Genomic DNA, 25704 nt, shown 5'->3' with positions numbered 1-25704 from the left:
ATTCATAACTTCCGGTAAAATGTATTCGAGTTCATTGATGATCGATTGAGAGTTTTTATTTTTATTTATTTATTTATTTATCTATTTATTTATTTTTTCTCAATTGTGTTTCACAATTTTTATTGTGAAATACAAAGGACCATGGATACAAATATTAAAAAGGATGAGGATACGAAATTATTGAATGGTGATAAAGTACAAATAAAAATGAAATATTTCATTATCTTTATCAATATATTTGCCATTTATATTAAAATAAAATAAGTTTTTAAATATTTCAAGATGATCCTTGATATTAACAATTTATTAGATTAATATATCGTTAAAATTATAGATCTGGTAATGTATTATTTTCATCTTTTTTTTCTCTTTTTTTCTAAATGTTATTCTATCAGAAAGGCTCGGATAGTTGTAAAGTATCGAAAGGATGCACTTAAAAACTGTAAAATAATTATTTATTATACGAATGTACGAAATAATTGAATTAATCGTACAAATAGTCGTAATACTCGCAGTGTGGCATTTGGAATTTTAAAAATGATTTGCAATAATCATTTGTATCAAGAGTAATCAAAAATTTTATATATATAGTCATGATTGCAAAAAAGAAAAAAAAAAAAAAAAGAAGATACCGACGAATGGACACATTGATATTGGAAAATTTTCTATTAATTTGATTAAGAGTACTATATTATCGTTGATCGATTCAAGAAAATATTTTTTTACCAAACGAGCGAATGATAGATTTATTAAATTTTCTTGTAGGTTCGTTAGATTCCTAATTTGGAAGTTATCAAGGTCGAGTGTCTCTTACCGATAGATAATACTGCAATGATAAAGAAGGTAAGATACCATCGATCGATATGGTCAAAGGTTTCTGTGACCTTTGAATTAAACTATATATACTGCTTTTCATTTTTTTAGATTTATCGATCCAATTTGACTGATATGCTGCCAATCCGACGGCAGAACTCTGTGGATTTAATTAATAAATTAATAATTTATAGTAGTAATGATAATAATAATAATAATATAGTAATCATGAAAATTATTTACCATTTTCATTAGATTATCTGCAGGTCGGCAGCATAAAAACAATTCGAATATCGATCCGATCATCAACGAGACAAATTGAAGTTTCAGTGTTATCGAATTTGCCTGTTTGTTAAAATATATATATATATATATATTTAGATCAATGATAAACAATAATTAGTTTTGATAATTCGACTTGAATGAAATACCAACGAATAGAAATTGAACACCACCGAATATTATGCACACCGATGAAACACCAATACTTGTGAGTATTATAAAACGTACTGCTTTGATGACGTCCTTTCCATATCTAAAAAAATCATTATTACAATGAGAGGGAAAAACATTGGAATATATTAATGGATCATTAATAAACACTTGATTACCTTGATAAATCGAAATGTAGCTTGATAGAATATTTTAAAATCTTATTTTCAACAATGTTTAAAATAATCGTATTTGTTTTTAACGAAAAATCATGCATAACAGGACAAACAAAAAAAAAAAAAAAGAAAAACAAAATAAACAAAAAAAAAAGAAAAGAAAGAAAGAAAGAATAATAATAACAACACATTCGATAATTATATTAATTACCTTAATAAATTTTGATGTAATTTGATGTATGCGTAATTAAAAAAAAAAATATATATATATATAAAAGAAATAATAACAGATACGATAACATATTAATTACCTAAGTAAATCGTGATGTAATTTAATACAGTCATTTAATTCATCCTCGTTAACGATATTAATCAATTTAATCGTTAAAATTTCGAATCTGGCACCTGTGTACCAAAGTAAAAAAGCAATCTGACAATCTATGGTCACACCTACGGCCGCTTGGATGCCAACGAATGCTTGTTGAAAATAAATGATCTCATGGATTGGATGCGATTCTACTTTGAACGGATATTCGGCAAATGTTGGAAATGGACGTGGTAATATCGTCGGTCCAAGGATAAAGGCCACGCAGATCGTGTAATAACTAAACGTCATAGCAAGATGAAACATGGCGAATTTGTCGACGTATCCTTGCAGAATAGTTCTCTCAAAATCGTTCATCCTTTTGATGAAATCCTCCATCCCTAAGGTAACCATCTAAGAACAATGTTTTTGTTTTTTCTTCTTTCTTTTTCTTTTTTCTTTCTTTTCTATTTTTTAGAATCATTTAACAGACATTTGCGCAAATAATTAAAAAAAAAAAAAAAAAAAAAAAAGACACGTCACGTATCACCTTAAGTCTCATGGATTGACATTTAAAAATGATCATTTTAATCCATATCTGCATAGAACCCATAAAAAAGCAAATCGATTGGGTAACTATCACGGAATTCTGATAATGTTCATGTATTCCACGTATCTCAGCAAAAATAAATGATAATATTATTAAAAACGATATCCACCATCTGATCTCACGAAATATCAATTCTCTTTTAGTTGATTTAAATGTAGACGGCCAAGTACCCATAGGCGATACACTTAGTTTAGTAAATTTTAACGCATACTCCGGTGTTAACTTCGGCATCAACATTACGACGAATATATCGTAGAAAATGATTTAACCTCTGTTATCTAACTCCACCTCTCCATATAACAACCCTTATCATTTTCCACGGTTTAAGAACGAACAAAGTAAATGCATTGTTTCGAACGATAATATTAAATAAATGATAAACTTCGTTGTCTTAGAAAACGGAATGTTTTCTCTCCTCTAATGCCACGATATCTCTCTCTCTCTCTTTCTATATATATATATATATATATATATATATATATATACGTGTACGTATATACGATCGAATTATCGAAGGACGAGGAAATATATTTCCATTTCATTGTATTAAATCATACCTTTCTGTATTTTCATCTAATTATCATTTATCAGTATAAATGCAAAGCTACCGTTACTATTAACTCTCTACCTCCTATATCTCTGTCTTTCTTAGCTCTTACTTATATACTCGAGGATACCTAAGGTTGATAAAGCTGAGGCTCCTCAGTTCGTTTCATACCGAGTTATACATCACCTGGCATTTACGTTCTTCCTCAAATTAACTGAAATATCTACGTACAAACATTGAACGTGACTACCTACGAGTACGTAGTTCATTCATTTAACGATCTAACTTTTATAATTCGATACATTTAAACTTTCTTTGATATATATAAATATATGTATGTGAATTATATATTTTATTGCTAATATATATATATATATATATATATAATAAATATATATAAACGAAATTTTTTTTCATCGTCGTCGCTGTTCCTGTGTTTGACATTAAAAAAAAAAAAAAAAAAAAAAAAAAAAAAAAAAAAAAAAAAAGGAGAGAGAAAAAAATAAACTCCCTCCCCCCACCCTCCAAAAAAGAGGCGGAGAAAAAATATGTACGTACATTCGAACACATCGTAGTTTATTCGCTTTATTTATGTATATACAACTTCGTTGTTTCCGTGTTTCGTTATGTCGATAAAAGTGAACTATGTATTTTATCGTAATATACTTACGCTGCAACAATTTCTTTGCTATCGTTGTTCCTGTGTTTGACATTTAACCAAAAAAAAAAAAAAAAAAAAAAAAAAAAAAAAAGGAGAGAAAAAAGAGGAAGTAAAAAAAAAAGAAAGAAAAGGAAAATAATGTACGTAAAAATATTTAACAACTTTTTAGATTATTTCGCTGGTGAAAATTCAAAAAAGGGATATAAAAAATCAATTAAAGTTTTATCAAATAAAATTCAAAATATTTATGGGATTACACATTTATTTGTAGTACCATTACTATTCGATGATTATAGTTTATTTAATTTATGAAACGTGATTGATAAAATGTAATTACGGATATTCACGTGAAAATACTGTGACGAGTGATAAACACGAGTGGACAGTGATAAACAATAAATTGATAAAGTTCGACTTTGTTTATATTAATTAAATAAAGGTTACTCGATGATATTATTCTTGATACTTTACGCTTAAAGTTGAATCGTATAGAAACATGAATTATTATGTTTTTTTAATTTTCAAAAGTTGTATCTAATTAAAAAAAATCACATCTAATGTTTTCATTATACGGAGAGAAGAAAAATTTTACATTTCAGTTAATTATATTTTATTACAGAAATTAAAACAATAGAGGAGATGAAAATCAAATGAATTATTTTTTATATTCATTATTTTTTATTTTTTATTTTCTTTTCTTTTTTTTTTTCTTTTTTTTTTTTTTAATACATTAACGACAACAATTCGATGTTATAACAGTGTAAGTAAATTTAATCCAACATTTTGTACATATATATATATATATATATATATATATATATATATATATTTTTTTTTTATCATACGAATTTTCAAATAGAAAATATTTTTTCAATTTTTCAATTTTTATTTTGATCGATTTCAAAAGGATCTTTAAATAAAAGTTGATATATATTTATTTAGAAATAAAATATTGAATCAATTTAATAAGAAATTTAAAATTGCCCTATGCTTACTATAATTACAATGGTATTATGATAATTATCGAAATAATAATCGTGTTAGAAAACATATTTAAATTAACGTCGACATATTTATTTCGATATAAATAATCGAACGTTTTATTCCATTTAGATATCGATCAACCTAATAAGAACATTAACATTGCTCTATATTTTGTATCATGCAAATGGGAATTTGACCAATAAATATTCTAAAAAGCAAATAGTATTTCAACCCTATAATTCGTATCATACCAATAGAAATTTGACCAATACTAAAATAATACTCGTAATTAGAAATATCTCTAAATTAAGCTCGACGTATTTATTTAGATATAAAATATCAAAGATTTATTACATTCGAATATCGATTAACCTAATAAGAAATTTAACATTGTTCTATATCTTCTATAATTCCAATGAGAATTTGATCAGAATTGAGATAATAATAATATTAGAAGGATCCCTAAATTAATGTCGACGTATTCATTTAAATATAAAATATTAAACATTTATTACATTCGAATATCGATAAACCTAATAATAAATTTAACATTGTCCTATATTTTCTATCATTCCAATAGGAATTAAATGACTGTTAAAATAAAATAATAGTATTAGAAGTTATTCTTAAATCAACGTCGAGATATTTATTTCGAGATATAAAATATCGTACATTTATTACATTCACATATCGATCAAAATTATAATAACAATTTTAACATTATCCTATATTTTCTATCGTTCTAATAACAATTCGATCAATAAATACTATAACATAGAAATTTTACTTTATCTTAGATTTTCAATAAAAATTTCAATAGGAATTTGATGATTTGTTAAAATAAAATAATAGTATTAGAAGTTGAATCAACGTCAAGATTATTTATATCGATATAAAATATCGTACATTTATTACATTCATATATAGATCAAACTATAATAACAATTTTAACATTATCTTATATTTTCTATCGTTTTAATAACAAATTTGACCAATGAATAATATTAGGTAGTAGTGGAAATTCATTACTAATAATATAATTAGGCGTTTCTGCGCATGTCCATATTTGATTGTAATTAAAAATAAAAACTTTTAAAAAATTTATTCGTATGAATTTAATTTAAGAAAGCGACATTAATTTTCGGTTCACCTAATATAACAAATAAAAATTCTACTTTAGTTTATATTTGATATAACTCCAATGGAAATTTGACCAATACCAAAATAATAGTTAGTAATTAAAAGGATATCTAAATTAACGTAAACATAACAATAGAGAGTTTGTCGTTTTGTGGATTGGATTGAACTAGAGTCGCACGTTTCGGCTTATTGTTATTCGGTACGTTATACAGCATTTCATCCAAAATAATCGGGATCGTTCAATGAAATCGTTCGGTACGGTTCGCTCGCTTAACCATTATCAGGGTTCGTTGCCAAATGACCGAAGTTAAAACAAGAGGCGAGGGGTGCGGAAGGGGCTGGTGATGAGGGGAGGGGATAGGGTAGAGAGAAAACGAACGATCGGTTCGTACGGTAGAGAAGTGTCGTTCAACGGGGAGTCATAAAACCGATCAATGGATTAATTATCGAATTCGTATTTGTTCGCGTCGACGCGATACGATTAATTCTCGTCGATTTATCGAGCTTACGAGTCCGCGTCGTCGCTAAAACACTACCCCCTCCATCGTCGTCGTTCCACCCTATCACCACACACCACCCACTCACCAAGTGTGCGTTAACGTTGATCTTTCATTTTCTTCCGTTTCTTCTCTTTTCTTTTCTTTCTTTTTCTTGTCTCTCTTTTTTTTCTTTTTCTTTTTTCCTTTTCTTTTTTTTTCTTTCTTTCTTTTTTTTTCTGTTCACGGAATAAAAAAAAAGTATATCCCTTCGAAAGGAACGGACTAGTTTGTACCTTGGATCATTCTAAATTCAATGTATTCCATTGGAATGCATCTCTTTGTTGCTTTTTCTCGCACAATATTTACTGCAACGATTGGAGAATAATTTTTTTTATTATATATATATATATATATGTATATATATATATATATATATATATATGATTTTCAATTGAGTTAAAAGAATATATCAGGTAAAAGAATGCAAATCAGAAAAAAGATAAAAGATATTTCACATTGTTCTTATATTTTGCGTCGTTCGAATGTTTATTAATTGAAGAAGAAGAAGAAGAAGAAGAAAAAGAAAGAAAAATTGCATTTTATTGGAAGAATTTAAACGAAAACATTTGTACGATCGTATGCTTAAATAAATCTGAGATATCAAAGATCAATATCTTTTTTTTATCGTTAAATCTTTACTGATATCTTTTCTTTTTCTTTTTCCTTTCCACGTGATATCGAAATAAAAATAAAAAAAAAAAAAGAAAAGAAAAAAAAACAAAAAAAGAAAAAAAAAAGAAAAAAAAACAAAAATAAATGTCTTCATTAAAACGATAAACTTACTAATACAATATCGTAGGTATGAGTATTATCACGACCACACCAAAGGTGCTAATCATGGAAAGTGTAACGATCGTCGAATTCTTGAAAACTATTTTATGGCCAATATCACTTTTCGTCTTACTCTCCTGAAATTAAAAGTAAGAAAGATTCATGGATAATGTTTTTTCCTTTTCATTGTTTTCTTTTTTTTCTTTTTCTTTTCCTATCTTCTTTTTTTTCTTCTATCACGAAACTTTCGATGGGAGATAAGTTTATATAAAGAACAAAAAGGAAAAAACATTTATATATTGCGACGATATTTCGTAAAATATATATATATATATATATATATATATATGTATGTTAATATTAAATTTTCAAAAGGAACAGGAATGAAAATTTGCAGAACGATGTCTTCAAGAAGACTATAATCCTTTTAAGTAGTTATAAAGAAAGAAAACTTTATATATATATATATGTATGTATATTATATAATCTAGTTTTCTGTTCTTTCTCTCTTATCTCTCTTATCGAACTATCCTCCATTGTTTTTCTTTATCTTTATTCTCTTTTCGTTTTTTCTTTTTTTTCAGTTCTGTTTGGTCGTACGACGAGGAATCAAACCAAAGAGACAAACTGGATCATTGTATTTTCTAACAGATAAACGTGTTCGTGAAATCAAGTGGGAATTAATTAGGCGAAGAAAAACTTCGATCGTTTGGTACAACGAGAGTAAGACAGTTTTTCTCTCGTTATTTCAACTTTATAGAGACAACGATGAAAGAGAGAGAAAAAGAGACAGAGAGAGAGAGAGAGAGAGAGAGAGAGAGAAAGAGAGAGAGAGAGAGAGAAAATACAAATAGTAGAAACTAACAGAAGATTCTCTAACTTTGTTGATCGAACAGACTTTTCTCTATCTTTCTCTCTCTCTCTTTCTCTCTGAAATACTTGAACATTAATGAGACATTCTACTTTTGTTCTTTAAATAATAATAATTACAATAATAAAAAGAAAAATAAAATGTATTCACGTTATGGTGATGGAAAGGAAAAAAAGAAAAGAAAAAAAGGAGAAAGTAAGAAAGAAAAGAGATTTTTTATCGTGCAAAAGGAGAAAAAGTAAAAAAGGATAGAGACAAGAAAATTAGGTTCATTCTTTTTATATTCTCTTTTTCTTTCTAAGAAGGACAAATGTTACGAGATTAAACTGAACAACCAGTTAGATTCTCGTTAAAAGTTTGACGAATAACGTTTATCCCTTTAGTCCTACAAACTCTTATTGTTTTACTTAGTTCGTTAACATCATTTGTTAAAGAAATGGTAATATTATATGCATAAACCGTTTAATTTCACGTTAGCTTGACCTCATTATATATATGTATATATATTTTTTTTTTTTAGGTTTCGTGGAAGGGTTCGATGAGTTTTGCAAAAATCATAAAATTTCATTTTTACCTTCGACAGCTTTATGATTTTTAAGCTTCTTTTCGAAATATACGAACTGGAAATAGCTAGTTTTATTAAAAAAAAGAAAAAAAAAAAAAGAAAAAAAAATTGAAAAACAAATATATTCGATGAAAACTTATTGATTAAAAACTTTTGCCATTATTTATTCATCTCGACCTTTTAATATATATATATATATATATATATCAATATCTCTATTTGTTCAAATATGATCGTAACGGTATTGGCACATTGACGTACGATTAAATGTAAAAAATAATCTCGTAATTTTAATCGGAATAAATTCTGACGAATTTTTAAGCATCTATGTACGTACGAAAATGAGCCAGATTTATTTTTTTTTGTTCTTTTTTGTTTTTCTTTTTTCTTTTCTTCTTTTTCTTTTGTTTTTTCTTTTTCAAATATCCGATTAAAAATTAGCAACTAAAAAGATTCACTTTATCTATTTGTCTGGTTGTATATCAATATTACTTTTTCCACTTCTATTCGCATTATCAATATATCTATTCATTCGAATATAATCGCAATAGTATATGCGCGTTGGTGCGTGTGTGTATGTGTGTGTGTGTGTGAGTGTGTTAAATGTAAAGAACATCTCGGAATAAATTCAATTACTTCGAATAACCCAAGAAGTAAATTATAAATTGCAATCTCGTTTGCCTTCTCTGTCTACTTTGCTCTATACTTTTTCTTTTTTTTTTATCTGTCTGTCTGTCTCTCTCTCTCTCTCTCTCTCTCTCTCTCTCTCTCTTTTTCTCTCTATCTTTATTTATTTTTTTTCTCTTTTTTTCTTTTTTTTTCTTTTTTTTATCGTCATATGCCGCGGGGCGTTGACTTAACGTCCTAAATGAATACTCCGGGAATTGGAGAGGTTCTTTAAATATATATACATATATATATTTGTGTGTGTGTGTGTGTGTGTGTGTGTGTATGTATGTGTATATACATACTTGAAGTTTCTGTGCATTGCTGGCAGTGCAAAAGATGCAAACTAACGTAAGGAAAAGAAATTGCCGTAACATTTTCTCTGTGTCGAATGTCTTTGATAATTCAAACGATACTAAAGAAATAATGAACGTGCAAAATTTCAACGTTGTTATCATTTATCATTTATCTCCAGAGATAAAATTTAACAGATAATTTTTATCGTACTATCGCCAATCTCATTATATTTCTTAATACGTTTAATATATAATGAGAATAATATTTAATATTTAATATGACATAATGGAATTAAGATTTAATGAGAATATTTTATTATTCAAAAGCGAACTTAATTTTACGATTGTTGCATTTTAAGTAACAGTATTTGTTACTTGTGTAAGTAACAGTGCATTTTAAGTACAAAGGATATTGAAATAGTTCGTCGATTATGCGTATTCTAATATGACGAATGAATTTTAATTATCGCGAATAATAAAATAAGCGGACACGATTATTGCGATCGATTATTGTGTCTATTTTTTATTTTTCTTTTCTTTGTTTTTTGTGTATTTTTTTTTTCCCCTTTATTTTCTATCCTTCTCTTACGCTTTTACTTTCCTCACATTTCGTAAGATGTCCTCTCTCTCTCTCTCTCTCTCTCTTTTCCATTTTATCTTTCCTTCTTTCTTTTTTTCTTGTTTCTTTTTTTTTGCGCTCAAATAACGTCAATCAACGAACGAAATAAATTTTTGTCAAAATGTCAATTTTTTAACGCATCAAAGGGGAAAGATTCATTTTGTTAGCACATCGTTTATTACCTTAACGTAAAGGATAAATCGATTTCACTCTTGCATTTTTTATTTCGTTTGCTTTATTCTTTTTTTTCTTTCTTTTTCTTTTTCTTTATCTTTGTCTCTTTTTATTTTTATTTTTATTTTTATTTTTATTTTATTTATTTTTTTATTTCTAGTGTCGAACTGACGCGTATGGGCGTATGCATGTACGTACGTGCGTTGCAGAGTCGCAAGTAAAGTGGATAGTTTTGAATGGATAAGCGTGGAAAATAGAAAAGAGAGAGAGAGAGAGAGAGAGAGAGAGAGAAATGGAAGAAAAGATGAATTGAAAGAGAACAAAGAAAGAATTATACGTTCTTTCAATGACATTGTTTTTTTCTTTCTTCCTTCTTTCTTTTTTATTTATTTATTTATTTATTTATTTATTTTTTTTTTTTTTGAATTGGTATCTTCGAAAGAATTAAAACGAAACAATAAGCTATCTCTCATCTTTTAATTGAAAACGAATAAGGATGGAATTATAGTGGTGATGAATGAATAATTAAAAATATTGTTGAGAAAGAATTTTACAGATTTTCAACGATAAATTAAATATCATGTATTATTGTATCGTAGATTATTCAAAAAAATTTATTTTTCACTTGGAGCTATTTCGAGAATGGAATTATTATTGAAGAAAATAAAAAAAAAAAAAAAAGAAAAATAAACAAATAAATAAATAAATAGATAAATAAAGAAAAAAAAAGAAAAAGCGAGAAAGAGCATGAAAAAAAATAAAAAAAAAGAAAAAAAATAAAAAAAAAACGTACTGACGTTTCTTTTTTTTTCTCTTTTTTTCTATTTTTTATTTTTAAACCCGTTACGGCGAATCGTAATACTTTTCCCAAGAGCAGAAAATATTGTTGTCACTTTGGGAATGAGAAAAATATATCGGAATACGAGATTTAATAGGAATAAAATATGAATATTGTAGTTACGTATAAATAATATATGGATAATAAAAAGAAATATGATTTGGATGAAAAATATTTTCAAATCGTACTTATTAATATTTTTCTTATCGACACGTTCGATACGCATGTTATTGTTATTATTATTATTATTATTATTATTATTATTATTATTATTATTATTATTATTCATATTCATTTGATCAAATAGGATCGATCCATTTCAAACGTATACAATTATGTTTAATAGTACGAGAAAAAGAGTACACGTCGTTTTCTTTTTGATTTTTCTTGTTTTTCTTTCTTTTTTCTTTTTTTTTTTTTTTTGTTCTTTTTCATTCGATCGATATCTCATCGTGTATCGATTACATTTTTCACGAGGATGATATTTTTTTCTTTTTTACCTTTTTCTTTTTTCCTTTTCTTTTGTGCTTTATATATAAATATATATATATATATATATTTTTTTTTTTTTATCAGAAAAAGACAATATTCGATAAGGATAAATGATTCTTCCGTGTTTCTTTCTCCATTGAAAGAAAGAAAGAAAGAAAGAAAGAAAGAAAGAAAGAAAGCAAGAAAGAGAAAGAAAAAAAAGAAAGGAAAGGAAGGAGGAAAAGAAAAAGTGAGAAAGATGAAAGCAGTTAGACACGCCAAGAGAGGTTGGATCCACTCGTAACAAACATCGCCATCGCAGTTATCAATTTCCTGTAATCCCGTATTTCCTTGGCATTTCTCGCTGTGTGTACTTTACAGATTGCCTCGTTGAGCCCTCGTGGGAGTTTGGTTCTTGCAAACAGGAAAATACTCGAGCTTACCGTCCCATAAAATTTGATAAAGTAAGAAGTCAACTATGGCTGGCCCACTCGAATCAGATGAGGGATAACTATGAATCGGTATTTTCACTTGTGCATAAATGTGTGTCTTAGCGTATGTACGCAAGTATATATGTGTGTGTGGGAAAGAGAGAGAGAGAGAGAGGGAGGGAGAGGGGGAAGGGAGGGAGGGAGGCTATGATCTCAATGAAAAATTATTAAATTAATTTTTCTTTTTTTTTTTTTTTTTTTTCGTTAGAAATCATATCCACGAGTTAATGAAATTGAAAAGATTTCGACATATCAATGGAAAACTTTCGAGCTTTTCCGCTAGATTTAATTAAAATAGAACAAAAAGAAAGAAATAAAAAATACAAAGAAAAGAGAGAGGGAGAGAGAGAGAGAGAGAGAAAATTTATATATCCATACAATATAATATGTGGCATTATCGAAGCTTATAATAAAGTAATCTTACAAGGATACCTCGAGTTTTTCGTTCCAAGTAAGATACGTACGGAACGATTTGTAAAGTTTCTGAAGACTTTCGAAGACAGTTTAAGTTACTTTAAGATTGAAAATCCTTTCCCAAACGGGTACTTTAGAATTTAAAACGTCTTTTCGTTTTAGAACACGTAAAGTTCAAAGGAGAAACTAGTTAATTTTACATCGTAATATACCTTACGTTTTTACTTATATTTAGAACTATTTTCGCGTTCGAATTGATTCTAAATTGAAAAAGAGAGAGAGAGAGAAAATAAAGAAAAAGAAAGAGAGAGAATAAAGAAAGAGAGAGAGAGAGAGAGAGAGAGAGAGAGAGAGAGAAATAAACTCAGAGATTTTTATATATTCAATTTATGTAATATTAACGATTTATGTAGAATGCGCGAGAGGATAAAAAAAAAAAAGAAAAAGTGCAAAAAAGAAAAAACAGAAAAGAGAGAGAGAGAGAGAGAGAGAGAGAGAGAGAGAGAGAGAGAGAGAGAAAGGGAATATCCAAAAGAAACGAACTATATAAAATAATCGTTAAATGTCAATAAAAAAAAATTAATTATATAATAATAATAATAATAATAATAATAATAATTTAATGAAATAATAATTGTACAAGAGAAAAATACTTATTAAAAATAATGTATAATATATAAGTAATAAATAAAATATTAGAAAGTCATTAATCGAGATATACATACGATATATGTAATCTCTGTCGATTGATTAGATCTAGTTTGTTGAAATACGGAAGCTAAATATTTTCCATATTTCTCTTCGTTTATATTGGTCTTGAAATAAAAGAGAGAAAAAGAGAGAGTGATATATATAGAGAGAAAGAGAGAGAGAGAGAGAAAAAGAGAGAATATTTTTCTTTCAAAAATAACTCTCTCCCTTGCGCGATTGGTATATGCGTTCGTTGAGAGACACTTCTTCGACGTTGAATGATGAATACGATCTCGATACGATCTCAAGACTGTCGAATCAGAATATCTTGTTATAAATCCGAACGAACGCATTCCGCAGATGATCCTTCATCTGTCTCTACTATTCGATCTAGAGAGTTCACCTCTTTCCTTTTACGAAGAAGGCTCTTTTCCTTTCTTTTTCTTCTTCTTTCTTCTTCCTTTTCTTTCTTTCCTTTCCTTTTCTTTCCTTTCCTTTCCTTTACTTCGTTCATTTCTTCCCAATCTCCGTTCGTAGAAAAAGGAGTCACGTTTGGTTCGACCTTCTCGCTTGAACGGCTAAACCTTCTTCGTCTCTCTCTCTCTCTCTCTCTCTTTCTGATTTTTTTATTTTACTTTTTATTTTCTTTCTTTTATTCTTTTTTTTCTTCTTCTCTTTTCCTTTTTCTTTTTTTTTTTTTTTTCCTTTCCTCTCATCGAAACGATTCAAGTGGAACACGCTTCTTCTCATATCGAGATTTCATCGACGCAGGATATTAAAAGTAGATTATCAGAGAGATTTCAGATTTCTTTTCTTTTCTTACTCTTCAATGCGCGATGACACTCCATTCGTAAATTTCTCGTTTAAAAGAAAGAGAGAAAGAAAAAGAAAGAGAAAAAAATTAGAAGGAGAGAGAGAGAGAGAGAGAGAGAGAGAGAGAGAGACAGAGGTATATCAAACAAGTCCACGATTTGTAATACGATCAATTTTTTATTAATTGATCTTTTTTTTTTTTTTCCTTTTGACGGATCCGTAATTTTATTATTATTTATATCTATACATTACGAGAAAGTTCATTTATTTATAATTTGTTAATCGGTGAACAATTTTCTTTTTTCTTTCTTTTTTCCTTTTTAATTATTTAATCACCTTTTTTTTTTTTGTATTAATTCTTGCATCCTTTTTTCTCTTTTTTCTTTCGTTCTTTTTTTTTTTTGTTTTTTTTTTTTTTATTAACCAACGACCAACGATCGTTATCTCTCGTGTGCAATGTGAAAAAAAAAAGAAGAAAAATAAAAAAAAGAACCAAGAGGAAAGAGAGAAAAAAAGGGAACAAACGAAATGTTGAACGGTTTCTATTTTAGAATCAATTGAATAAATGAATACTTTTTTTCATTTGGTTTCCATTATCGCGATGCATAAAAGATTGTCGGACATCTTGTCGTTCACGTTCACGTTCACGTTCGTAATGTGTCAAAGCGAGAAAAGCAATTTTTCATTAATTGCTTTTCGGTTTGATGAATTTTACGTTGAAGTAATTGAAAGAAAAAGAAAAAAGGAAAAAAAAAAGGTAAAAAAAAGATTAAAAAGAAAAAAAAAGAAAAAAGATAAAAGAGAGAAAGAAAGAAAGAAAAGAGAGGGGATGGGAAAATAAAAGGAGAACGATTTTTGCATGATTTTTCGACAAATTTTACGATATATTTATAGATACCAAATATATGCAATATATATGCAAGATATATGCAATAAATTTTACGTATTAAATCTTTTCCCTATTTCTTGTTTTTTTTTTTTTTTTTTTCTTTTTTTCTTTTCTCTTATTTTATTCATTTTATTTTTTATTTTTTTCTATCGTTCCCATAGAATTAAATACTCATTTATATAAAATTAATATACCTATAATAACGATTTAATTGCAATCGAAATAATTGATCCCCTTTGAAAATACTTCATAAAAAATGTATTCGAGAGAGAAGAAGATAGAGCGAGAGAGATAGAGAGAGAGTGTGCGTGTGTGAGAGAGAGAGAGAGAGAGAGAGAGAGAAATAACACGAATTCGTGATAAATCGTAATAAAACGTATTACCATGGAATGTTCGGAAAGCGATAATAATTACTGCTTTCTCGTTTCGGGACAAAAGACCGCGTGCAACTCGATAGAATGTAAATTTTACAAATGAGGAGAACGTTGATGCTCGCTAACATAAATCATGTTAATCGCTTTTTGCCATTCGACTGTTTTAAATATGCGTTTTGAATGATCACGTTTTACACGGTCAATAAACTTACGATCGGCCGAGTGCTCGGTCGTGTATTTGGTATAAAAAAAAAAGAAAAAAAAGAAAAAAAAAAAAAGAAAAAAATAACCCAGATATTTTAAAAACCATGATAATAATTAAAATCGCCTGTTAAAATACAGATGAAATTTCAATTTCCTCGTTATATTTGTATTTCTTTTTTCCTTTTTTCTTTCCTTTTTTTATTTTTTTTTTATTTTTTGTTTTTTTTTTTTTTCATTTAAAAAAAACCAATAAAGTCAAACGAACGCTTTATCAAATGTTTTCGTTATTAATTATTATTATTTGAATGAATATTAAATTAAAGTTTATGAGATTATTTGCAAATAACGTTTAAATAATATTCAAATAAACTTCATGCGATATGTGTAAAATTTCGATCATTATAACCATTCAAGAATTGTCTTTTGATTGATTCTATACACAAACATATATATATATATATATATATATATATATATATATATATATATTTTATAAATAAAGATGTAATATTTTATTATAAGATACGAATGTAAATTAGAACATTATCGAATAATGTTGATTTTCCACGTTTTGTACAAAATTAGACATGGTACAAAGTAGTACCATTCTAGATTATTTAAGGGTTATAGCTATCGTCAATGGTAATCGACATCGGCTTAATAATTATGCCGTGCCTTAACTAATAATAATATTCCGCAAAGCATAGCTGGCCACTTATTACTGCTTTATAGCTTATTGTTAGCCATGCTAATGTGTTCCTTTATAACAGTGGCTTACCGGGATATAAGAGCCCCTCTCTCCTTCTATCCTATTCTATTTCCACCCTTCCTACTTTTACTTTGGAAAATAAAAAAAATAATTATTAAAAAAAAAAAAAAAAAAAAAAAAAGAACAAGCCTTTTTTCTCTTCCTTCGTTTCGCATTTTAATGAGAGAACAAAATATATAAAGAGAAGAAAAGAAAAGAAAAGGAAAAAAAAAAAGAAGAATTAGAATTCCGTTCAATTTCGATCCTCTCTCTCTCTCTCTCTCTCTCTCTCTCTATTTCTCTTTCTCTTTCACTTTTGGTATCTAGTTTATTCCGTCGAAATCTCATTTACCGTTTACACTTTTTATCGGAGTACAGTGGAGCGCATTAAACTTACCGTCCGGAAGTTTTAATTGCCCCGACGATTTCTGCTGCCGCGCGCCGCCTGGCATCGGCTAGCTTCCACAGCCCAAGGACAAACTATTCTGTAATTAAGATTTTTACGACGTCGTCCGTGTAAAGCTAATCTCGTCGTCATCGCATCGTTAATAATCTGCACGCAATGCGGCTGTCTGCCAAAGTATGTATATATATATATATATATATATATATATATATATATATATATTATTTAAATACATATACGTAAATATACTTAAAATTTTCTCATAAGAAATTATATTAAAAAAATATTCATTATGATCAATTATTAATCATTTTCTCGTTGATTTTAATGAGAATGAAATTTCGATTCGTACGATTTTCTTTAATTGATATTTCTTACGTCATTCATAAAAAATTAACTCTCGTTATCCTTTCTACATAGAAAGAAGTTGAGAAGAAAAAAATATCAAGATGTGTGCGTTGGTAATCCCGAAGTTCAACCCCCGTATACGACGATTTGTTTCACTTTGCGCTCGACTTTCTACATTCTCATCCCATTTCCGATTCCTTCGCTGTTCGCTTAATCTTCGCGACTCAAGACGTATCCCACCATTAGTTCCGCCTTTCTCTCGGCCCTACTATTTCCTTTTCTTTTTCTTTTTTTTTTTTTGTTTCTTTTTTCTTTCTTTCCTTTTTTCTCTCTTTTTTATTTTTCTTTATCTTTTTTGTTTCTTCTTCTATTTTTCCTCTTTCTATTTTTTTTTTTTTTGATCGATCCGACAACGTAATTAAACGCTGTAACAAGATGTAACAATCTTTATTAAAGTAACATCTTTATTGCAAGATATTGTTCATTAGTTTATTTTAAAAGAATCGATTGTATATCTAAAGTAAATGATATATTACGATTTATAATAATTATTTTTCCCTATAATAATTCAATAATTATATAAATTTTAATAATTACAATAATTACAATAACGTTATTATCTATGATAATTAATTGATTTTACAATTAATGAAAATTAGAGGATACATAAATTCATTCAAGAGAGTTATTCGAGAACGTTTAATAAAAATGTTGTATTATTTTGAAATTATTCTTCTTTTTCTTTTTTCTTTTTTTTTTTTTTTTTGAATCGAATATTTATTTCCATTACAAAACATTTTTTTTTATCATCGACAGAAAAAATCGGATTGGTCAATGAATTATTTCAGAACTTTTTAATATTTTATATCTTCATAAATGACACTATATTTAATACCTTTTATCGAACATACGTATATAATATGGTGCACTATAGCTATTGGATTTTCCAATAAATAAATAAATGTCGAATTTTAGAATTTTCAGTAAAAAATACTGAATGTTGTATTGTTTTGTTATATATATATATATATATATATATATATATATATATATATATATATATATATATATATATATATACATATATATATTTATACTATATATGCACATACATGATAAAAAATTGAAAGTTATGATATTGCTGATTGGATAATTATAATAATATTTTCTAATAAGAGATCATAGTAAGTGCACATACTAGGCTCAACTCAATACTTATACTAATGTATTATAATATTATATACGAAAAAAAAAAAAAATATATATATATATATCATTTATTTAGATATATAAAATACTGAAAATTCCGACATTATTATTTAAACTCAATATGGTTGGAGTTGAACGATACAATATCTCATATAAAAAACTAGATTAAACGTTGAATATAAAAGAAGGAAGTATATATCTTATCGTGTATACATATGTACTTGTATATATTTATACATACGTATAAAGCACTTTATATACCGACGTCTCTCGTATTAGACTTCTAAGATACGATATAACGTATACGAATTTTTTTTTCGTTGAAAACAAAGTGAAAAAGAAAAAAAGTCCAACAGAAAAACCTTTCGTGTTTCTTACCTTATTATCAAAACAAAACAAAAACTACAAACAACGATCGAAATATAGTATATACTATATATATATATATATATATATATATCATAACATTCTGCTAACACGATAATGCGGTTATAATTTCAAAAAAAAAAAAAAAAAAGAAATGAATGTTAAAAGTTATTGATCACTTTCATTGTTGATAAAGTCACAGAAATAATCATGTTAGTTTGAAACATGACGTCATTCACCTATTATTAACCGCATGCTATTCGACTACTATGTATATATATATATATATATATATATATATATATATATATATATATATATTCGCATTAAATAAAATAGAGAAGTGGGAGGAGAAAAAAAAAGTTCCTTTTCCCTTCTTCTAAACTTATCGATCATTCTCTCACGTCGACTTCAATTTTCTCGACTCTGTATCATCCCATGATACTGGAACGTCCATTTGCCATAAACGCGAACTATACATGTTACACTTCGAATAACCCAGATTTTTTCTTTTTTATTTCTGTTTTTTTTCTTTTTTTTTTTTTTTTTGTTCAACGACAGTGACAACAGCAACGACATCCATACGTGATTACATACATGTATATATATATATATATATATCTCGTTTGAAAAATTTTGATAAATTTTGATACATGCTAGATATCTTATACATAATATTCGTCAGATCGAATAGAATGTAATCCGTGAGTAATGATTATTTTTATTTAATTTTCTTTTGCTTTCATTATTTTTCTTTCATTTATTATCACTAACACATGATAAATATTTTCTTTTATCTTTGGTTTGTCTTCGAATACTTATCTATTAATATCGAAAAGTTAATCAATGAGAGAACATTAATAGTAATTATTGTAAAATAAATTGAAATTTATAATAAATCTAATTTACTTATCACTATTATTAAGGTCAAAACATTTCAAATGGGATATGTACTTATTTGAAAAGCTTCGAAAATATTTAATTTCCCTTTGATGTTGTATTTTACTAATACAGCATGTTCCTGGTATAAAAGATTACGTTAATTGATAAGGTTCGATTCGATTCGATTCGATTCGATTTGATTCTACTTGTTTGAATATACAAGAGCAACGTTTTCAATTAATACAATTAAAGTAATATTTTCATTTATTACATAGTACATAGTATATATATATATATATATACATATATATAAATATATATATATACTGTTCACTGTATAGACTTTTAAAGCAAAGTCGGAAGTTTCAATTAAATAATTCTGTCTAAAAAAAAAAAAAAAAAAAAAAAAAAAGAAAGAGAAAAAGAAGAAAAGGAAGAAGAAGACGAAGAAGAAGAAGAGAAAGAGAAGGAGAAAAGAAAGATAAAAGAAATCTCTTGGAAAAGTAAAATGGTCGTGTCGAGTTCTTTGTTAAATTCTATATCTGGGTTGACAAGACTATATTCGAGGAGGCACTTTAAACGTTTCAAATGTATTTTACAATGTAAAGGAAATACATTGTGAAATAGGGGAAAAGCTAATAATTAATTTCAATTTTCATAAACGTTTCCCATTACATAAAGATCCGAATTCGCAGTTTGAATTTCTGCAGTTATTTCTCATCGTTAAATATACTTAGAATATTTTTACGAGTATATATATATATATGTGTGTGTGTGTGTGTGTGTATGTGTGTATTTTAAGAAAATGAAAGATATTTCAATGATTGAATAACACATGGAATATGTTATATTAGAATTATTTACAATCCTTTTGTTTAATTATATATATATATATACATATTTGTTTTTTCTATGCCATTTCATTGACTCTTATTTCTTTTTTCTTTTTCTTTCTTTCTTTTCTTTTCTTTTGTTTTTTTTTTTTTTCGTTCGAACTCTTCATTTTCTGTTTAATAAAATGAAGAAATACATTGGAAAGTTCCATTGGCATTTAATAATTATTAGCTTTCTCAAAAGAAAATTGCATCAATCAAGTCGATAAGAAAAATTTTCAAACGAACAAGATTATTATTATCGAACGATTTTTCTTTTTCCTTTTTCATTTCTCTTTTTTTTTTTTTTCTTTTTTTTTTTTCCAATAATATCTACTAATAACGTCGTACAACAAATTAATACTTCATTTTTGTCTTTTTCTCGTTCCTTTTCTCCAGACGATTTCAAATTAGATTTGAATTTCTTTTTCTTTTTTTTTCACGTACGATACCAACGTAATTTGATAATTTTATTTCTTTTCTTTTCAATTTTTCATCGAAGAATGCAAATTAATTTCGAACCTTCGGGGAAATATCCCTATCGGAAAAATTTCTTATCATGATATTAATATACCCTATACAATATTGACAACATAATTTTTAATACAATGTTAAGAATTCTTACTGTGCGTGATGAAGAAGGACAAATTTACGAGAATTTTAAATTATTACGAAGATAAACTTACGAGAATATTTTTAAGAAAAAAAAAGAAAAAAGAAGAAAATTTCTAAAAGTATATAAAAAAAAAAAAAAATATTCAATGTCAATAAAAAAAAGAAAAAAAAAAAAAAAAAGAGAGAACAGTACGCGCGCTAACGATAATAATTAATTCAATTATCATCATTGGGATATATTTTGTAGTCGATTAATTAAATTTTTGTTTGTTTTTCTTTTTCTTTTCAAATCTTTCTCATCGCCAACATGAATGAAAACAAAAAGTGATTGTTGTAAAGCTTACGCTTTTCAAAATCGATCTATTAAAAGGATTATACATGGACGTTGGCTTATAATCAACGTTAGATCGAAGAGATTTGAAAGGAAAAAAGAAAAATCCCTTTGATAATTGACGTTTGCTTTTTTATGAGAGACATTTTTAAAATAATACATTGCGCGTGAGTGCACGCGTGCGCTCACGAACACGATGGGATTGAGGGACAACGAGGTGAGGGAATGGATGGGATTAGGGAGGATGGAGGATGGAGGATGACGAACACAACAAGCTCTGGACGTGTAGACAATGAACTTTCCCGAGAGAAAATTAGAGCGTGGCAATAGCTGACAACGCGAATGTTAAAGCGCGTTACAAGAGAATATTACAGGGTTGGAGCATTGTATCCAAATGCAATTAAGTGCCTTTCATTGACTCCCTTCTGTAGGCCGATTTACGCAATGACGCTCTATACCTCGTTAATCAGTCGAATCTCTCAATGAGCTTCGAACCTCATCGTGGCTTTGTATCCTGTCTACGATTAAGCCATTAGATCGATCTGATCGTTTCTATTGGATTCAATGGCACAATTATCTCCCCCCCCCCCTACGACATTCCTCAGCCCCCCTTTACATACTTGCAATTATATCCTTGATATTAAATCATTCGTAATAAATTTCTTTTCCCCTTATTCCGTCCTTCTACCTTTTTCCTTTCAACCACCCACTCCTCGCCCCCGTCAACCTCTTTTACCTGTACGCGCGAGGACGACTGTATTAAAAAAAAAAAAAAAAATAGGACAAAAGAAAGAAAACGAAAGGTAAAAAAATGTGTACAAAAGAGTGTTGAACATTTTTACGTTAACATTTTTCCACTTTCTTCACTTTTCAATTATCATTTATTTCTTTATTTAATTTCTTTGAAATATTCTAAACAAATTCAAAGATATTTAATCGATAGAAAATAATAATAAATAGTTTTGGGAAACTGATAAGAGTTATTCGTCGTTGTAGAAAAAGAAATTTTTGTTAGGATAGGCACGGGAGTATAAAAACAAAAAAAAAAAAAACTAAAAATAAAAAGAAAAAACAGAACGTTTTCATAGAGTTTCATAGAGCGTGATGGTAAATGGAATGAACGCATTTACTCGCTTCACTGACATACATATACAAATGGGTGCGTATACTGGTGGGAGGAGGGTGCGAGGGAGAGGGGGGGGGCAGGGGGGAGGGAAGTGCGGTATTTGATTGTCACGAATACGTGACAATCAAATAGTCATATCTGTTAAACTCATGCGTTATTCAAGTGGTTCGTTGTTGTACAAATGGAACAGTATACCCTGTCAAAACACTATGTTCTATGTCGGCAAAACTGTATCACCATTTTCGTGTTTCCGCACATTGCTTGTCGATCGTGAATTTCACGCGGAGAGTGAGAATGGAAAATGATTTCAAACGAAATCGAAACTTCGTCATGCGTAGGATAAACTAATGCTATGGAAATAAATACCCATAGAGATACACATACAGATACCATACACGTAAACGTATACATAAGTTTCATATGGATAAATGTACATACGGGTGGATGAACGAACAGAAACTTTATATACAACGTTATTATTAAAGACTTTAATTGCAAAGTAATTAATGAACATATTTGAAAGGATAAAATCTTATAAGTTTCTTTGTTAAATAACGATGGAAATTTTGGTTAATTGTTTTCATAGACATTGTAATTAAGTAATAAGTTATGTAGTGTATTATGAGTGAGAGTAAGAGAGACAAAGATAGAAAAATAGATAGATAGAGAGAGAGAGAGAGAGAGAGAGAGAGATGAGCTAATAGACTCGTGGTAAATTTCGATAGTCTCTCTCAGGTCTTTGAGATCAGTAATGGTTTCGTTTTATCGTGACAAAGTCTTTTCAACGTCACTTCAAACACATAGACCAGATACATGTGTACATAGATACATGGGCGTGTACACGCACACGCATATATATATATATATCTACTAACACAAAAGCTTCCTGGTACCTTTGATGTTTTTGCAGAGTGGCAGAAAACGAGGGCACTTAAGTATCTCATCGATCGTTCGAAAAGGTGAATATTATAGTAGACGCGCTGATGGTAACGGTGAGAAAATAAACAGAATGATGGTGTCCTTGCTTTTGTTGAACATTCACGTAACAAACAAAAATCCCTTCCTCCCCTTTCTTCATCTCTTTCCCCTTCTCTTTCTTCTTCTTCTTCTTCTTCTTCCTTTTACAATTTTCATTGCACTCTTATTCTTAATTTTATTTATTCTTGTCTTGTTTCTTGTTTTCTTTTTTTTCTTTCTTGTTTCGTTTCCAATTCCTATCGTCCCTATTCCATTAGTTCATTAATTTTACGAATAAAAAACCACAGGATTTGCGATATATGAGATTTAATATTATTTAATGGATTTCCTCAAACGAAAAAAATACAGGGTAACATAGTAAAGATACGAATAATGTTTCTTTGGTAATGGAAATTGATACCTTTACATACTATTATAGTATGTATGTATATATGTATGTATGTATAGTATAGTATAGTATGGTGTGGTATGTATTTATGTGTACATTGAAATATCGAACGTTATATATATATATATATATCTTCTAATGATGTTTCCCATATTCGTGATCGATTCCATTGCTGTTGTGTACATGAGCATAAAATCCATCCTTTCCAGCATGATACTTGACAGTTCTTAGATTACCGCCTGGTTCCTTTAAGGTGTATTCACCGACTACTTTTTTGCCTGTGAAAGTTAATAAAAAAAAAAAAAACAAAAAAAAAAAATATATATATATACATATCGTCAGTCAATTACGCTTTTATCATCGTCAAAAGTAAATAAATAAATATACGTATAAATGTAAATGTTTTTGCGACGGCTTCAAAATGTGTTTATCTCTTTGATCAATCTTTTTTCTATTTTTTTTTTTTTTTTTACTCTTTCATTACGAACAAATTTCATTTGTCTTATTAATCATCGGATATCAATGTTATAATATATTCTTTCTATAATAATTTTCATAAAGGAATAGATATAAATTTATATCTAGATTGTGATGAAACTATATTGTAGATTTAAATAGATCTTCGATAACGTGCACTTGCTCGAACAAATTTTATTTTAATATTAATCAAAACATTGAATTAATCATCCATGAGTTATCATTGTTATGATATAATAAGAAATAATAATTCTATATATATCTATAAATATACATATGTATTATTATTACGTTTCGTACTTAGTACTCTTTTATATATCATTTTCATGAACATAGATAAAGATTTATCCATATAGATTAAGATCAAGTTATTTCGAATTCAAAATATCTTTTGTTAAGATGCATTTGTTCTAACAAATTTCATTCGTTGGATTAATCATCAAGTATCATACTAATATACAAAGAGATGTGATTACCCAACTATACATATATATATATATATGTGTCTGTACTTTGAGGAATGCAATGGAATCCTTGAATTCGTCCATCATCTTGGTGTCTCTTTGTATAGACTAAGTTCTAACTAAGCATACTCGGATTAACGTCTCTCTCTCTCTCTCTCTCTCTCTCTCTCTTTCTCTCTCTGAAAACGAAGATCCTGGCGTGCGCATAATTACTTCTCTTACATAATATTACGTTCTTGTTAAGTCTATTAAGGGTGGCTGCGGGTCTAACTTAACAACGATGCTAACAAACGAAATAGAGACTTAGGCTTAAAGTGGATCTTTCGGAATGAACTTAAACTCTCAAAGTAAGCGGCTTATACGTATATCTCACTACAAATTTTCTCTTTCGTTATCATTTCTTTTCATTTATTTTTTGTTTGTTTTTTTTTCTTTTTTTCGTTTTCATCCTTTCTTGTTTTTCGCCAATTTTTCTTTTTAATTAAAAAATGAAAAAAAAAAAATATATATATATATATATGTTTGTGTGTGTATGTTATGTATGTATGCATGTGTATGTGTCTCAATTGTTTGAATTTTTTTTTTCGTTCGAATTAATGAGCTTACGTTACACTATTCATTTAATTAGTTCGATCGACTTTAATAGAAATGGAAATTCGATACAGGATTTTTTACAGAGAGAGAGAAAGAGAGAGAAAGAGCGAGAGAGAGAGAGAGAGAGAGAAAGAGAGAGAGAGAGAAATGAGAGGAACGAGTTATTATCCCCTTTGAAAGGATTCGCAGACGAATATTTCGTGAAATACTTGGTAATGATGTGATGCAACGTGAATGACGAAAAAAAAAAAGAAAGAAAAAAAGAAAGAAAAAAGAAAAAGGAAAAATAAAAAAGAAGAAAACTGATTCAAATGGGAAATTTCGAAAAAAGGAAAGGAAGCCCAAGAGATTCGTATTCATGAGTTTTTTTGAACTGGAAGCCAATTAGGCTATATGGTGTAAAGAAATTAAAAAATTTCAATCACGATATACATAAATATATATATATATATATATATATCGATGATCATGTATATACATTCCTCGTCTCTTATATTTATCATAATATTATCGATTTATATATAAAATAATATCGTATAATTATACTC

The 25704-nt window shown here is 27.9% G+C and overlaps 2 protein-coding genes across 6 annotated transcripts in view; both read right to left on the bottom strand.

Moving 5' to 3' along the window:
* Positions 1-278: 278 nt before the first annotated feature.
* On the bottom strand, positions 279-16571 carry LOC124432135 (odorant receptor 67c-like). 4 transcript variants are annotated; one of them, XM_046980755.1, is made up of 5 exons: positions 9385-10786; positions 1733-2139; positions 1249-1348; positions 1057-1158; positions 279-973 (listed from the first exon to the last, which is right to left on the bottom strand). In XM_046980755.1, exons 1-5 carry the CDS (start codon positions 9535-9537, stop codon positions 794-796), a joined length of 942 nt encoding a protein of 313 aa, XP_046836711.1. In that variant the 5' UTR covers positions 9538-10786; the 3' UTR covers positions 279-793. The 4 variants fall into 4 exon arrangements, 2 of the variants coding, with proteins under 2 accessions (XP_046836711.1, XP_046836712.1); XM_046980756.1 differs by having other exon boundaries at positions 837-973; positions 1245-1348; XR_006944196.1 differs by lacking the exons at positions 279-973; positions 1057-1158; positions 1249-1348; positions 1733-2139; positions 9385-10786 and adding exons at positions 5612-6511; positions 6990-7114; positions 16498-16571.
* Positions 16572-22821: 6250 nt separating this feature from the next.
* Positions 22822-25704, bottom strand: part of LOC124432136 (cuticle protein 7-like) — a 4829-nt gene continuing 1946 nt past the window's right edge. The window contains exon 3 of one of the 2 annotated variants that reach the window (XM_046980757.1): positions 22822-23478. In XM_046980757.1, the coding sequence (XP_046836713.1) occupies positions 23330-23478 (149 nt within the window). In that variant the 3' untranslated portion in view covers positions 22822-23329. The other variant, XM_046980758.1, reaches the window with a different exon arrangement.

Source organism: Vespa crabro, chromosome 23 (genome assembly GCF_910589235.1).
Source record: "Vespa crabro chromosome 23, iyVesCrab1.2, whole genome shotgun sequence".
In the NCBI taxonomy this organism is placed as follows: Eukaryota; Metazoa; Arthropoda; class Insecta; order Hymenoptera; family Vespidae; genus Vespa; species Vespa crabro.
This window is presented reverse-complemented; position numbering and strand designations above follow the sequence as displayed.